We start from the raw sequence: 16,145 nt of genomic DNA, 5'->3' as shown, positions 1-16,145 counted from the left end.
TCACTCATCATCAGGGAAATACAAATCAAAACCACAATGAGATACCACCTCACACCTGTCAGAATGGCTAACATGAACAACTCAGGCAACAACAGATGTTGGCGAGGATGCGGAGAAAGAGGATCTCTTTTGCATTGTTGCTGGCAATGCAAGCTGGTGTGGCCACTCTGGAAAACAGTATGAAGGTTCCTCAAAAAGCTAAAAATAGAACTACCCTACGACCCAGCAACTGCACTACTAGTTATTTATCCAAGGGATAAAGGTGTGCTGTTTCAAAGGGACACGTGCACCCCAATGTTTATAGCAGCACTATCAACAATAGCCAAATTATGGAAAAAGCCCAAATGTCCATCGATGGATGAATGAATAAAGAAGATGTGGTGTGTGTGTGTGTGTGTGTGTATGCACATACATACAATGGAGTATTACTCAGCAATCAAAAAGAATGAAATCTTGCCATTTGCAACTACGTGGATGGAACTGGAGAGTATTAATGCTAAGTGAAATTAGTCAATCAGAGAAACACAAACATCATACGACTTCACTCATATGAGGACTTTAAGAGACAAAACAGATGTACATAAGGGAAGGGAAACAAAATAATATAAAAACAGGGAGGGGGACAAAACATAAGAGACTCATAAATATGGAGAACAAACTGAGGGTTACTGGAGGGGTTGTGGGAGGGGGGATGGGCTAAATGGGTAAAGGGCACTAAGAAATCTACTCCTGAAATCATTGCTGCACTATATGCTAACTAATTTGGCAGTAAATTTTTTAAAAAATTAAAATTAAAAAAATAAAATATGAGTTCTTTATATTATTTGTGTCTTTGCCAGATATAATTTTTATGTTATGAGTTAAAATCTATGTTTATTTTCCACCAAGTAGCCAACTATCCAGGACCATTTATTGAATAATCCATATTTTTCCTCCTTCAACAGGTACTTATTGAGCAAATATGTTGGGTTAGACCCTGAGAAAATAAGGAGAAAATGATGCAGAGCTTACATACTAGTTCAAAGACAGACTTGTGAGAAAATAATTACTATTCAGCAAGATAATGATTTTAATGAAGTTTATGAAAATCATTTTGTGACAAGAAGAAAAGAATGACCAGTATCTGCCTGGAGTTGAGGGAAGAGAGGAACAAAGAAAAAGTTAGGTCGTGGAAGGTTGAGAATAAAAGAGAACCAGGCACTGTGCTATGATAAGAAACTTAAATAATGAAAACTGTTTTCCAAATATAAAACGTTTAGTTTACTGTCTCCTCAGATTGTAGTTCATGTAAGTGCACTATAGTCAACAAACAGGTATCTTCTTTGTGGTGAAGTATGCCATGCTTATTTTCTGGTGTCCTGTATATACTGTATAGACCTTATATATACTTTATATACCTAACCTAAGTAACATACCTTTTTCCTATGGATATGTTTGAATGAAAAATTTACAGTTTTTATTGAAATAATTCATGTTTACCAAGCACAACTGTATGCCATCCCTCTTTAATGCATAACATATAGAATATTTAATAGCACATAATGGCCACTTTCTTTTCTTTTTTTTTTTTAAGTTAAATCCAAGTTAGTTAACATATAGTGTAATAATGATTTCAGGAATAAATTTAGTGATTTATCACTTACATATAACATCCAATGCTCAACCCAACAAGTGCCCTCCTTAGTACCCATCACTCATTTAGCCCATACCCCACAGCAGCAACCCTCAGTTTGCTCTCTGTATTTAAGAGTCTCTTATGGTTTGTCTCCCTCTCTGTTTTTATATTATTTTTGCTTCCCTTCCCCTGTGTTCATCTGTTTTGTTTCTTATATTGCACATATGAGTGAAATCCTGTGATATTTGTCTTTCTCTGACTTATTTTGGTTAGCATAATACACTCTAGTTCCATCCATGTTGTTGCAAATTGCAAGATTTCATTCTTTTTGATTGCCGCGTAACATTCCATTGTATATATATATACCACATCTTCTTTATCCATTTGTCAATCAGTAGACATTTGGGCTCTTTCCATAATTTGGCTATTGTCAATAGTGCTGCTATAAACATTGGGGGCATGTACCCCTTCAAATCAGTGTTTTTGTATCCTTTAATACCTAGTAGTGCAATTGCTGAGTCATAGGGTAGTCCTATTTTTAGAATTTTGAGGACCCTCCATATTGCTTTCCAGAGTGGCTACACCAGTGTGTATTCCCACCAGCAGTGCAAAAGCACTTCATCTTTCTCCACGTCCTTGCCAACATCTGTTGTTGCCTGAGTTGTTAATGTTAGCCATTCTGACATGTGTGAGGTGGTATTTCATTGTGGTTTTGATTTATATCTCCCTGATGATGAGTGATGTTGAGCATCTTTTTATGTGTCTATTAGCCATCTGGATGTCTTCTTTGGAAAAGTGTCTATTCATGTCTTTTGCCCATTTCTTCACTGGATTATTTGTGTTTTGGGTGTTGAGTTTGATAAATTCTTTATAGATTTTGGATACTAACCCTGTATCTGATATGTCATTTGCAAATATCTTCTCCTATTCCATCGGTTGCCTTTTAGTTTTGCTGATTGTTTCCTTCACTGTGCAGAAGCTTTTTATTTTGATGAGGTCCCAGTAGTTCATTTTTGCTTTTGTTTCCCTTGCCTCTGGACACATGTCAAGTGAGAAGTTGCTGCAACTGAGGACAAAGAGATTGTTGCCTATTTCCTCCTCTAGGATTTTGATGGTTTCCTCTCTTACATTTAGGTCTTTCATCCATTTTGAGTTTGTTTTTGTGCATGGTGTAAGAAAGTGGTCCAGGTTCATTCTTCTGCATGTTGCTGTCCAGTTTTCCCAGCACCATTTGCTGAAGAGACTGTCTTTTTTCCATTGGATACACCTTCCTGCTTTGTCAAAGATTAGTTGACCATGTTTGTGAGTCTATTTCTGGGTTCTCTTTTCTGTTCCATTGATCTGTGTGTCTGTCTTCGTGCCAGTACCATACTGTCTTGATGATTACAGCTTTGTAAAACAGCTTGAAGTCCGGAAATGTGATGCCTCCAGCTTTGGTTTTCTTTTTCAACATTGCTTTGGCTATTCAGGGTCTTCTGTGGTTCCATACAAATTTTAGGATTGTTTGTTCTAGCTCTGTAAAGAATGCTGGTGTTATTTTGATAGGGATTGCATTGAATATGTAGATTGCTTTGGGTGCTATCGACATTTTAACTGCATTTGTTCTTCAGTCCATGAGCGTGGAATGTTTTTCCATTTCTTTGCGTCTTCAATTTCTTTCATAACCTTTCTATAGTTTTCAGTGTATAGATTTTTCACCTATTTAGTTAGGTTTATTCCTAGGTATTTTATGGGTTTTGGTGAAATTGTAAATGAGATAAACTCCTTGATTTCTGTTTCTGCTGCTCTTTTGGTGTATAGAAATGCAACTGATTTCTGTGCATTGATTTTATGTCCTGTGACTTTGCTGAATTCATGTATCAGTTCTAGCAGTTTTTTGTGGAATCCTTTGGGTTTTCCACAAAGAATATCCTGTCATCTGTGAAGAGTGAAAGTTTGACTTCCTCCTTGCCAATTTGGATGTCTTTTATTTCTGTTTCTTTTTTTTAATTTTTTTAACATTTTTCATTTTTTTTATGAGACAGAGAGCAGGGGAGGGGGAGGAGCTGAGAGAGAGGGAAACACAGAATCCTCTGCAAGCTCCAGGCTCTGAACTGACAGCACAGAGCCTGACATGGGGCTCAAACTCATGGACCATGAGATCATGACCTGAGCCAAAGTTGGATACTTAACGACTGAGCCACCCCTGATGTCTTTTATTTCTTTTTGTTATCTGATTGCTGAGGTTAGGACTTTCAACACTGTGTTGAATAAAGTTACAGGAGTGGTAATGTCCACTTTCTTATAGAGGTATCACTTCACATGAAGAGGTGGTAATATAATTATATTTCAAAACTCATGTTACTTATATAAAGAATATTCAAATACTCTAACCTTTTCTTTTTTGGTGATCATAGAATAAATGTGTCATTAAATTATTTTTGTGTATTTGTTATAGACCCGTCAATTCTTTATAGTTGTGTTCTCCATAATAGTTATCAAGGGTGCCCAAAATCTTTGACCCAACAACTTTGACTAGATAAGTGGGAAAAAGTCTAATATGAGATATAAAATGTTTTTCTCAGCATACATTTTAATTGGTTTGCATTTAGTACTTCTGTCAGATTCTAAGTCTTATACTTGGAAAATAGAACCAACAGTAGGTATAGTATGATATAAATATAATTAATTATTTCACCTGTATATTTCACAAAACAGCAACATCTTAACTGCTTAATAAAAACTTTTAAAATATCAGTATAAAATAAACAATAGAAACTTGATTTACTCAGATCTAAAGGAATTGATTTGGTTTCTGCCTGTGATTATGATTCAGTAGAGCATGTTAATAGATTATAGGGGAAAAATTAGAGTTGACTTTAAATATAAGCTAAAGTAATAATATAGTAGTAATAGCCTTTTCTTTATTTTTCCACAGTTCTTAGTGGTCTGTGTTCTAATGACTGTCCTCGTAAGATAACAGTAAGTAAACAAATCTCAGTTGTAAAATTTTCAGTGAAAATATTCTGCATAATAGATACTCACAAAATACTTATAAGTTACATTCAAGTTGTTATTATTTAGAAGTGATTAAAGTATCCTTTAGTGCTCAAAAAACTTTACTGAGAATAAAATACCTTGTCTAAAAGATTCTCACCTCAAGATTCACCTCCTTTATGAAGGCTTTTCTGATACCTTCCCATAATTTCTTGGCATAAGGCATACTACCGCCATTTTAGCATATATAATACTTGAGCTCACGTCTCTACATTAAATGCCTCTCTATACTAGACTGGCATCCCTTAAGGTCAAGAACCCTCTCATCATGTATACCTGGTACATAACTGAAGGTCAAGCATATAGTAAATAATTAATGATTTTTTTTTGGTATAGTCTTAATATTGACTTTCTGTGCTTCAGTGAAATAACAAAGTGTAAAAATAATCAGGCTTAGTTTTTTAAATTGCCAGTTCATATAAATTATAATAAGAATATTATATTGTGTATGGGTGTGGGCGTATCCCTGCTTGGGTCCTCATAATAACCTTGTTTCATGAGGAATTACCCCCCATGTAAAGATGAGGAAACTAAAGCTTAGTGAAATTAAATTATCTAATCATAGAGCTATGAAGTACTGGAACAGCACAAAGCTAGGTGTTCTGGTTATAGTCTCATACTTTTACTACCCCAGTTAAGCACTGCAAGACCAACATTTTGTGTATGGTTAGGAAACTTCACATATTTGAGACATGTGGAAACAGACCCTAACCCAGAGATTTGCATGCAGAGATTTAATTTAGACTCAACACCAAAGCAACAGCTATTGGCCCTTCAGAAATGGCTCAAATAGAGGCAGAGAAGCCAGGCATTTGTATTCCTGCTTTAATCAGACTTTGCCTGCAGGCAGTCTCCAGGAAAGGCTTATAGCTAGTAGGAGCCAGCTCCCTTTGGCTGAAAACAGTGTCCAGGTAGGAACCCGGCTGTGAGCTATCAGCAGCCAACACTGAGGAGCTCAGGGAATAAGTGCCTCAGTCCTGAAGAAAATATCTGGACAATGCATCACATCTATTATGAATGTATATGAGTGCCTGGTCAAGGCAATGATATTTCATATCATTATAAAAATGTAGATGTATATAGTAGGGGAGGCTATGAGGAGGGGAATGCAGAAGATGTATGAGAACTCTCTGTACTTTCTACTTAATTTGGCTATGAATCTAAAAGTGCTCTAAACAAGAAAGTCTGTTTTTTAAAAATTTTAAAGTATAGATGTAATTAATCAGAGGCTTAAGATTAACTTGGTGACTTAGGTATTGTCTACCTAATCTGTGAATTATTCAATTCCTCTTGCTTCCTGTCATTGACCATATTCATTACATGGTCAAGCAAAGAACTGTAAAACATTGAAATGAAACCCACTCATTTTACCTATAAGTTCTGGCAGAAAAGTGGATAGGAAAGGCTGTATGATTAAAGCAGCTGCAGGTAATACTTCTGAGATCAATAATGTTCCCATTCTCTTTATCTTAAAATAAAAGCAACTTTAATTGTATGGAGAACTTTCATTTAGAAAGTCACATAAGTTGGGGTGCCTGGGTGGCTCAGTCGATTAAGTGTCCAACTTCAGCTCAGGTCATGATCCCCCGGTTTGTGGGTTCGAGCCCTGCATCGGGCTCTGTGCTGACAGCCTGGAGCCTGCTTCAGATTCTGTGTCTCCTCCTCTCTCTTCCCCTTTCCTGCTCACACTCTGTGTCTCTCTGTCTCTCAATAATAAACATTTAAAAAAATTTTTTTTAGAAAGTCACATAAGTAAAATTCACCATGCAGAGAGATGTTCTTACGATGATTACTCCAACAGTCCTGCACCTTTGGCCTTTTTTTTGGTGACAGATCTGCCTCCCATTCGTCCATTTATTATTTTCTTTGAAATTCAGATCCTGCTGAACTGCCTTCACATATATCATTTTCCTGCCCCACTGATACCACAAATCACAATTTTATGACAACCTAAAAGAAACAAATGCACACTATACTTCCCCAGTTTTCCATATATCAAATATATCAAATGTATTTTATATCATATATCAAATGTATTTTATGAAGAAGTAGGCCTTCTTCATATTGCTTTGTACTGAACATAGTATAAAGTTTTACATCAGGTATATGACCCTATGTGAAACTAAGAGGGTAAATGTACCTACCACATGATATTCTTTACCACTTGAGTTAATTTATGAGTTGGATAGCTCTTGTGCTACTAATATGTTCCCACCTGATACAGGCAACCTATTTGATAACATGAAGAAAGGAAAGAATTATTCAAATCAGAAACCAATCCCACCCAAATTCCTTCATCTCCATTTTGAAAACCCCTGGTCATACTCTGGACCTTATCTACCAGAACTATTTTACTTTAGAAATTTTTTTATTGTTTGTTTATTTATTTATTTTGAGAGAGAGGCATGCAGGCGAGCAGGGGAGGGGCAGAGAGAAAGGAAGAGAGAAACTGCCAGCAGGCTTCATGCTGTCAGCCCAGAGCCCAACTCAAGGCTTCATCTCACAAAGTGTGAGATCATGACCTGACCTAAAATCAAGAGTCAGAGGCTTAACCTACTGAGCTACCCAGGTACCCTACTTTTGAAATTTTAATGCCATCCATTCAGCTATTTGACTACAAACTATTTTCCAGCCTTCTCTTTCCCTTTACTACACCTGTTCAACTTTAAGGCTGTTAGTCTCTTGACCTGTAATCAGCCCACTCCTGCCTTTACCTTCCTCGTGTAGCTACCATACATACATCAACCTCACTCCTGCCATTACTTTTAACTCCCATTAAGCACTCTCCTTCTACTGTACCTGCCTAGCAAAATTATAGCCCTGGGTTAGTCCAAGCTATTTACCTTCTTAGTCCTAGACCTAGGCTCCTGGGCATTTCTAAAAAAAATAATAAACATACTCGCATATTGGTACCACCACTAGTTCATAGTCTTTACCTGAAATGAGCATTCTTAATTGTATCATAGTCTTATATGGATTCCTAGTCATCTTTTCGCCCATTCCTTTTCTCTGATTACTTTCAGGATTTTCTCTTTGTCTTGGGTTTTCTGCTGATTGAATATGATATGCATAGATAAATATAGGTTTTTAGTATTTTTCCTGTTTGGTGTTCTCTAAGCTTCCTGGATCTGTGGTTTGATATCTGTCACTAATTTTGGAAAATTGTCATGTTATTTCAAACACTTCTTTCTATTCCTTTCTCTCCTTCTCCTTCCAGTAATCCAGTGACACATATGTTACACCTTTGTCCCACAGTTCTGTTCAATTTTTTCATTAGTTTTTCTCTGTGTGTTTCAGTTTTGGAAGTTTCTATTGCTAGATCTTCAAGCCCACTGATCCTTTGTTCAGCCGTATCCAGGCTTTCTTCATTTTTATTATTTCTATCATTTGTTTGATTCTTAAGAGTTTCCATCTCTCTGCTTGTATTAACAGTCTGTTTTTGCATGCTGTCTACTTTTTCCAGTAGAGCCCTTAATGTATTAATCATAGTTCTTTTAAATTTCTGGTCTGCTAATTCTAACATTCTGCTATATCTGAATCTGGTACCAATGCTTGCTTTGTCCATTCAAACTTTGTTTTCTGCCTTTTAGCATGCCTTGAAGTTTTTTGTTGAAAATCGGATATTATATATTGGGTGAAAGGAACTAAGGTAGATGGACCTTTAGCATGAGGTTTTATCTTTATCCAGCTAGGATAACTCTAACAACTGTGTTTACTGTTTGCAGTAGCTATGCTGTCAGAGGAAGCAGTTTTCTCCAGTGTCTTTTTTCTTCCCTATTGTCTTTGTGTTTTTCTCCCACTTCTTAAACAGGGTCTGAGGCTTACAGTGCTTTTAGCTATAATCCCATTATAAGACAGAAGCCCAGTTGATGTGGTGGTAAGGAGCAGGAGTTAGAAAATGCATCCTATACTCCTATGATTAGGTCTCAGGCTTTTAGTGAGCCTGTGTCCCTGGGATGTGGCATACACATGTGCTTCTTCTTTGCTTCCCCTCCCCCATGGGCAAGACAGGAAGGCCAGAAAGGGCTAAAGTTAGGCATTTCCTTTCCCCCAGGTTAAACCCAGGCCACTTAAGATCTGGTAAAATAGTTTTCCTTGAGGGTAAGGTGTTAAGAACCAAGGGCTCTGGGCCTATGTCAGAATGCTTACTTCCCCTCCCTGTGCTAGAAGCATGAGAGTTCTGACCCAATCTTACCCCTGAGAATCTGGTGGGACGTCTGGAGGTAAAACTCACAAAAGCGTGGGGCTCCTCTAAGACTATTTACCTCCCTCTTCCAGAGTTTGAATTCTCAAACTAGTTCCTATTGAGCTTCCAGCAATTTTTCCATTACAGTTTAAGTGTCCTACCAGTACTAGCTCCAGTTTCAGTCATCTGCTTCTAGGCCTCTGCTCCCAGTAAGCTGTGATTCTGTATCCACCCCTCTCTCCAGTGTCAGAGTAGCAGTTTGCCCTGTGACCTGAGTTCTCTGAATCTAAGGAGAATTGCTTTTTTACTTCAGCTTTTTTGTTCTTTGTCTGAGGAGTTAGGACTTCCAAGCTCTTTACAGGTCAGACCAGAAACTCTCCTCATATTTTTTCTTTAAAGATTTTTTTTAAGTAAATTTATTTTGAGAGAGCAGGAGAGGGGAGAGAGAGAGGGAGAGAGAGAATCCCAAGCAGGCTTCATACTGTCAGCGTAGAGCCTGACGTGGGGCTCAATGTCATGAACTATTAAAGCATGACCTGAGCTAAAATCAAAAGTCGGATGCTTAACTGTCTGAGGCACCCAAGAGCCCCTCTCCTTGCATTTTTATCAGTATTGCTTTATTTTTCCTTGTTATAGCTTTATTACAACATAACTGACATGCAATAAGCTGTACATAATGAATATATTCAATTTGATGTTATGATGTATATATTATATATATATACACAATATATATATTTATTTGGATATATATATCCATTACATATGGATATATCATGCCAATATAATGAAACACATACTATATCTAAAAGTTTTATTGTGCCCCTTGGCTATCCCTCCTTCTCACCTTCCCTGACCCTCCTCCCTATGCTACTTACTTTTCCTCAGTCACCACTGATAGCTTCTCTGTGAGTGTTCCTTTACTTTAAAAGTTGTTCTTGTTACTTCATGGCTTTTATCAATATGTCTTCCTCTGTGTCATTTATTGTTCTTTTCCTTGAAATTTGTTTAACTTTTTTTAAAATTTGAACATCTATAGAAGTATAGGTTAATATAATAAAACTCCTTGTGTCCATACTACCATCCAGCTTCAGCACTATCATCATATACCACCACCTACTAATTCCATTCACAGCCCCTCTTAAGCTATTTTAAGGAAAATCCATTATGTCTTATATTCTGTAAATACTTCCATGTATATCTCTCTAAGATAAGGACTTTTTACATGTTAGACCAGAAACTCCCATTTTTTCATAAAAACTATTTTATATCCTTTCCAACATCTTCTTAAATCCATCCCCACGTTCATTTCTCAGTCATTGACCTAGATTCCTACTTCAAAGGGAAAATAAGAATGTAAAATCAGAATTTCTTCAACTGTGTTCAGTAACTTTGGGGAAGTTATATAACTCCTATTAAGCCTTATTCTCCACATCTGTATAATGGGGAACTAATTGTATGCATTTATGTTAGCTTCCTATTCCTGCTGTAACAAATTACTGTACATTTAGTGGCCTCAAACAGCACAAATATATCCTTTTACAGTTGTGGAAGTCAAAAATACAAATATGCTTCACAGAGCAGGACTCCATTCCTTTGGAGGCTTTAAGGAGAATCCATTCCCTTGCCCTTAACTTCTCAAGGCCACCTATATTCCTTGGCTTATGGCCCTTCTATCCATCTCTAAATCCAACCATGTAGCATCTTCATACCACTTACCCTAACCCAATCCTGTCTTCCTCTTTCACTTATAAGGACTGTGGTGATTATATTGGGTCCATCTGGACAATCCTAGATAATCTCTCCATCTCAAGACCCTTAATCATGTGTTTGCTTCAGCAACACATATACTAAAATTGGAGTGATACAGAGATTAGCATCGCTCCTGGGTAAGAACGACATGCAAATTCATGAAGCATTCCACATTCTTAAGGGAAAAAAATCCTTAATCACATTGGCAAATTCCCTTTTGCAATGTAAGATTATCAACAGGTTTTGGGAGCTAGGATGTGAACATCTTTAGGGGACCATTATTCTGCCTACTACACTACCTCCTAAGGTTTTTATTAGGATTAGAAGAATTAATGTAGGCAAATCAGAGCAGAGGTCTAATACACAATAAATACTCAAAAAGTGTATCTGCTATTCTTTGTCAATGGTAATGGTTATTTTCCTGCCTCTATAACATCCCTGTATTAGCAAGGATAATGAGTTCCAAATTTTTGAGAAATTCTGGTGTTCTGTTTGCCTTCAAGATAAGACTAGAGGTCTATTTGACTTCATGACTTTTTTCTTATAATGTAAATCTTTTTTGATATATATCACAAATTTATGAAATATGGATATCAATATTTTTAGTGAGAGCTACCATAAACATCTGTGAATCTAAAGAGTATTTTTATTCCTACTTCCTGATTTTTCTCTTTAAATACCAGACTAATTTTTTTAATCTTTTATTTACAATATAACATATATTGTGGGGACGCCTGGGTGGTTCAGTAGGTTAAGCGTCCGACTCCATCTCAGGTCATGATCTCACGGTCTGTGAGTTTGAGCCCCGGGTCAGGCTCTGTGCTGACAGCTCAGAGCCTGGAGCCTGCTTCAGATTCTGTGTCTCCCTCTCTCTCTGCCCCTCCCCTGCTCATGTTCTGTCTCTCTCTGTCTCAAAAATAAATAAAAACATTTTAAAAATAATAACAGATACTGTGTTAGTAGAGATTATAGCTTCTTTCTCTGTCAATTGGTAATTCTTTTAACCAAAGCCTGCTGACTTTTCCCACTTTATGGATTGTGAGTCTATAAGCAGGCATATGAGTATTCTCATTGAACAAAGGGTTGGAAATAGTCCTTTAATCTGCTATATACAAAAAGAATCCATGCATATTCCTTTTAAGTAGTTTCATGAGGACAGAGGAAGGATCTGTTTTGCCTGTCTGTATGTCCTAGAACATAGCACAGGGCCCGTGCTTACCAGTTTCAGTTATCTTCTATAGCACTAAATATAACTCTTCATCCACACCCATCCTTTTTGCTATTTTTTTAATTAATCAATGTACTAATTATGCTGTGAGTCCCACATCCTTCTCAGAGACCTCATTCCATTGTTTATTCTACCTAGCCTGTGTATTCAACCTCCGCCTCTCTGTTGCTGCCTTCCCGTCAGCATTTAAGGAGTACCCAAATCTCTCTTATCTGCAAGAGCAAATATGCATATTTTCCAGAACCTCACATCCTCTCCAGCTATTACCTAATCTCGGTTTTCTCTGCTCAGTCAAATTTATTAAGTTGTCCACCATTGGATCTGTCCCAATTAGTTACTTCCATATCCTTAACCGACTGTCGTAATCTAGCATTTGACCTGAGGCCTGGTTCTCCTGACCACTCCTAGGAACACTCTCCTTTCCTTGGTTTCCTATATTTTCCCGCTTTCTGGCTCCCTTCCACTTCTCTGGCCATTCTCCCTTTTCCTTTATGGACATTTACTCTGCCCACCTGGAAATGCAGGTGCTCCTCAGGCTCTCACTCTAGGTTCTCTTCTCACTCTACTCTCTCAGTTATCTCAGTCTCTCCCCTATTTGTTTGGTGGGTGTTTTGTTTTGTTTTGTTTTGTTTTGGGGTGCTTGTTTTTGCCATTTGTATACTGATCGCTCCCAAACCTGTTTTCCAGCCATCTCTCCTGAGCTTCAGACCTTTATATCTGAGTGTCTTACAGGGACTGATAAAACTGAAATCCAGTGTTTCCCCACAAAAACTCAGTCCGCTTCTTATGTTCCCTTTCTCAGTTACTTTTTCCTTTCCCTTACCCCCCAGATCTACTAGGTTATTGGTCTCAACCCTTAAATATCCTTCCTCTATCCAATCATCATTTAGTACAGGTTATCATTGTTCTTGCTTTTCATGCCTGACTGTTGGGAGTTATCTGAGCCATCCTTCATAAAGGTACCCCAGTGATCTTTCTAAAATACAGACCTTCAGTGGCTTCTCTTTGTCCTTGAAAAATGGTCCAAATCTAGTTAGACCTAGTTTGACCTAGGTTGAGCTTTTGTTTACCTCTTCAGCCATATTCCTTGCCATTTCTCCTCACACCCACTCCCAGCTCTCTCAGCCGCACATAACTACTTGTTCTGCCATTCTGTCTCATCTCCAGCCTCTTGCATGTTTTTTCTCTGTCCTGAAGCCTCCTCTTCTCCACCTTCTCCTAGAGTCCTTCATGTGACCTTCAGGTCAGCTTTCAGACAGTATTTCCTCTGAGAATCATTCCTGGGCTCCCCACTGACATAGGTCTGGATATACCGTCTGTTGTTTCTTAGCACCCTTTGCATAGTCCTGCTACTTACCACTTCTGTATTTGGTGAGTTATCTGTGTTCAGCCCTTGAAGGAGACTGGGTCTTGTTTATTATTCTGTACTTACTCCCTAACACAGTGGCCTGACACATAGTAGCACAATAAATATTTATGTATGAATAAATGAGCTTTTCCTAAAATTTGGTTTCCTTTTTTTTTATGGGCCTTCATTGATAAATTTACCATACCACCTCTTAACCACAATCACAATCCACATACCACCTCTTAACCACAATCACTTAACATATTCATTGTTAAGTTTGAACATTTGCAGAATACATTACAAGCTATTCACAAGAGAAATGCATTCTGCAAAGCCCTGATATAAAGGGAAAACATCCCTTATTTATGTTCTCAGAGATACCTCATTATGAGACAGATGTTTCGGTTGTTACTACAAACAGATTTTTAATATATGTAGCAGAACAAGATGTATCTTTAACATTTTTTTTCATCTTTTCAATCAGAAATATTCTCAGGCTTGTATTTGTTCTGTGTAGGAATAATATGAGAAAGTATAAGCCAAGTAAGTTTCTCTTTGTCTTTATTTTAAGGAAAATAATCTGATTTAGTACTTTTACCTTCCCATCTTTAAAAGACACTAGTCTTTGCTACAACAAATATTTATTGATCAAAACAGATTTATGTATTTGATCTCTTTTTAAAATATTATTCTACCTTTAATTCTAAGTATTTGACTTTTTATCACACCTGACAGTGGCAATATCATCTTTCCTCTACCAAGGATAGAAAAAAATTGAAATTTTTCTACATTTAATGTCCTTTTATAGTCCTTTACAAAGGGAAAAATTCCTTGCATTTTTAACAGGAAAATAACCAAAATTAAATAATTTACTGAATTTAATGTCTTGAAGAAATAAGAAATAATAGAAAAAATTCAGTATTGAACTAAATTAGGCAATACAGTTAACACTAATGAAAATAAGGAAAAATGTCCATGAGTGTTTATAAAAACATGAACAAGATAAAAAAAATTACCTGTGAGAAAAATAAATCCATATGTAAGTCACCTATTTTTCTAACATTTTAGAATCATAAACTTTATATTGCATAGTTAAACCTAATATTGATTTTAGCTAACACAATGTGTCTTACAAGTTCTTCCAGTTTAGTTTTACCATCCAGAGCCAATGATGTAAAATATACTGTAGTCTCCAAGTAGGAGCCCAAGACCTTAAAACAAATCCTTAGATAATCAGGCACTTAACAGTGACATAAAAACCCCAAGATTTGTCTAGGCTACTTAAAAAGATAGTCTAATGAAGAAATGAAATGTATTCCAACCCTGATTTTCTATAATTCAACAGGCATGCAGAGGACAGTTCGTTTAAAACAATCTGTATAATACAGCACCCAAACAGTGTTGCATCAATATGACACATCCTAGAACAAGAAAAATGAGCCAAATATAGTCCTTGTTTACTTCTAGAATGGAAAACTTGAGAGATCACTAATATTTTTTCATTTAACTTCTCTGAATCCTCTCAAACGAATATCAGACATGACATTTAAAAGGAAAGTTGGGACAATGTGAGAGATTTGTACTGATTTTCACACAGAAAGTGAACTTACTAGATGATGGGGTATAGGGCTCAGCATTCGAGAGGAATAGCTAATGTCTTAATTTTTTCTTACCAAAATTTATGAAATCAATTTATGAAATGTTTTCAACAAATATGTTTCTGCCTTGAAAATAAAAACTGAAACTACTGTAAAATTGTATGCTAACTATACTTCAATTTAAAAACGAAAATAGGCAATTACAACATGACTTCTTCTAATGACAGAAGGAGGCTTCGTCTCCTAAGTCAGAAGTTGGCAAACTGTAAAAGACCAGAGAGTAAATAGTTTCAGCTTTGTGTGGGTCACATGGTCTCCATCTCAACTACTCAACTCTAAAGTAAAAGCAGCCATAGACAATATGTAAACAATGAGCAAAAATCTGTGTTCCAATAAAAATTTATAAAAACAGGATGCAGGCCAGGTTTGCCACAGGGGCCATTGTTTGGCAATGCTTACCCAGGGTTATACACTCAATGATTGACTGCTTTACCACTTACTCAGCCTGATACAAAACATCATTGTACAAATGTCATGTTAAGTGAGGTGTGTCCAGGAAAGTGTGAGTAAATCCTTGGGCTTTGCAGTGAATCCAAGAGAAAAAATGCTCCTGTATGATCTGAGACCCCAAAATACACAGAATATTAAATCACAATATACTAGATATCATTGCTGAAAACATGAGGTTTGGTCACCCACACGTATGACACAGTCCCTCCCTTCCCCCAACTCTTCAGAACATGGGACACCACTCTTTTATACAATTCAAGCCATCAATGCCTGGTGGTGTACCTTATGTTTGGGCTGGCACCTGTGAGTATAACTGTCATCCATTAAGGCTTATTTGTGCTTCCTATCTAAGTTTCCAGAGCCTTCACTCTCAAACAGCACTTCTCAAAAACCATGGTTTGTGACCTAAACTGTATGTACCACACCCTGATGTGAAATTTTCAGGCCACATTAAAACATGGTCGTGCACAATTTCCAGAAATTTCTGTGGAGAGTTGATCTGCCTGTGTGTAGATATGGCATCATGCCTTCAATCTTACTATTACAGGCTGTCTAAAACCCTCACATTCCAGTATAAAAAAGAAGATTCAGAATCACTGGGAACTGGGTCATAATCGTGAGGCACTTATAAACATCATTCCACACAAAAAAAGTTGCCAAACCCGAAGCAAGGACAAGATGTAAGACATAAAGGACCAATGATTTTTTTATGACTGAGGAGGTCATTCATGTATTCAGTCAATATTTATTTATTCACTTCCTGCTATGTTCTAGGTGCTACTTGAGACAAAAATCACTGCCCTCATGGAGATCACAGTCTAGTACACTAGTACAGCATACTAGTAGAATGAGATATTTGAGCTGGGAGTGGC

At 36.9% G+C, this 16,145-nt stretch overlaps 1 protein-coding gene and 1 non-coding gene across 4 annotated transcripts in view; both read left to right on the top strand.

Moving 5' to 3' along the window:
• The window catches only part of ITFG1 (integrin alpha FG-GAP repeat containing 1), a 347,900-nt gene that overhangs the window by 257,132 nt on the left and 74,623 nt on the right, over positions 1-16,145 (top strand). For 2 of the 3 annotated variants that reach the window (XM_043600818.1, XM_043600819.1), the window contains one exon: positions 4,533-4,576. The exons of the other annotated variant lie outside the window; for it this stretch is intronic. In XM_043600818.1, coding sequence (XP_043456753.1) covers positions 4,533-4,576 — 44 coding nt within the window. The remainder of the gene's footprint in view (positions 1-4,532; positions 4,577-16,145) is intronic. 3 annotated transcript variants of the gene reach the window in all.
• On the top strand, positions 10,664-10,767 carry LOC122495330. Its single transcript, XR_006300404.1, has one exon. It is a non-coding gene; the product is annotated as a U6 spliceosomal RNA (small nuclear RNA).

Source organism: Prionailurus bengalensis, chromosome E2 (assembly GCF_016509475.1).
Source record: "Prionailurus bengalensis isolate Pbe53 chromosome E2, Fcat_Pben_1.1_paternal_pri, whole genome shotgun sequence".
NCBI classification, from domain to species: Eukaryota; Metazoa; Chordata; class Mammalia; order Carnivora; family Felidae; genus Prionailurus; species Prionailurus bengalensis.
This window is presented reverse-complemented; position numbering and strand designations above follow the sequence as displayed.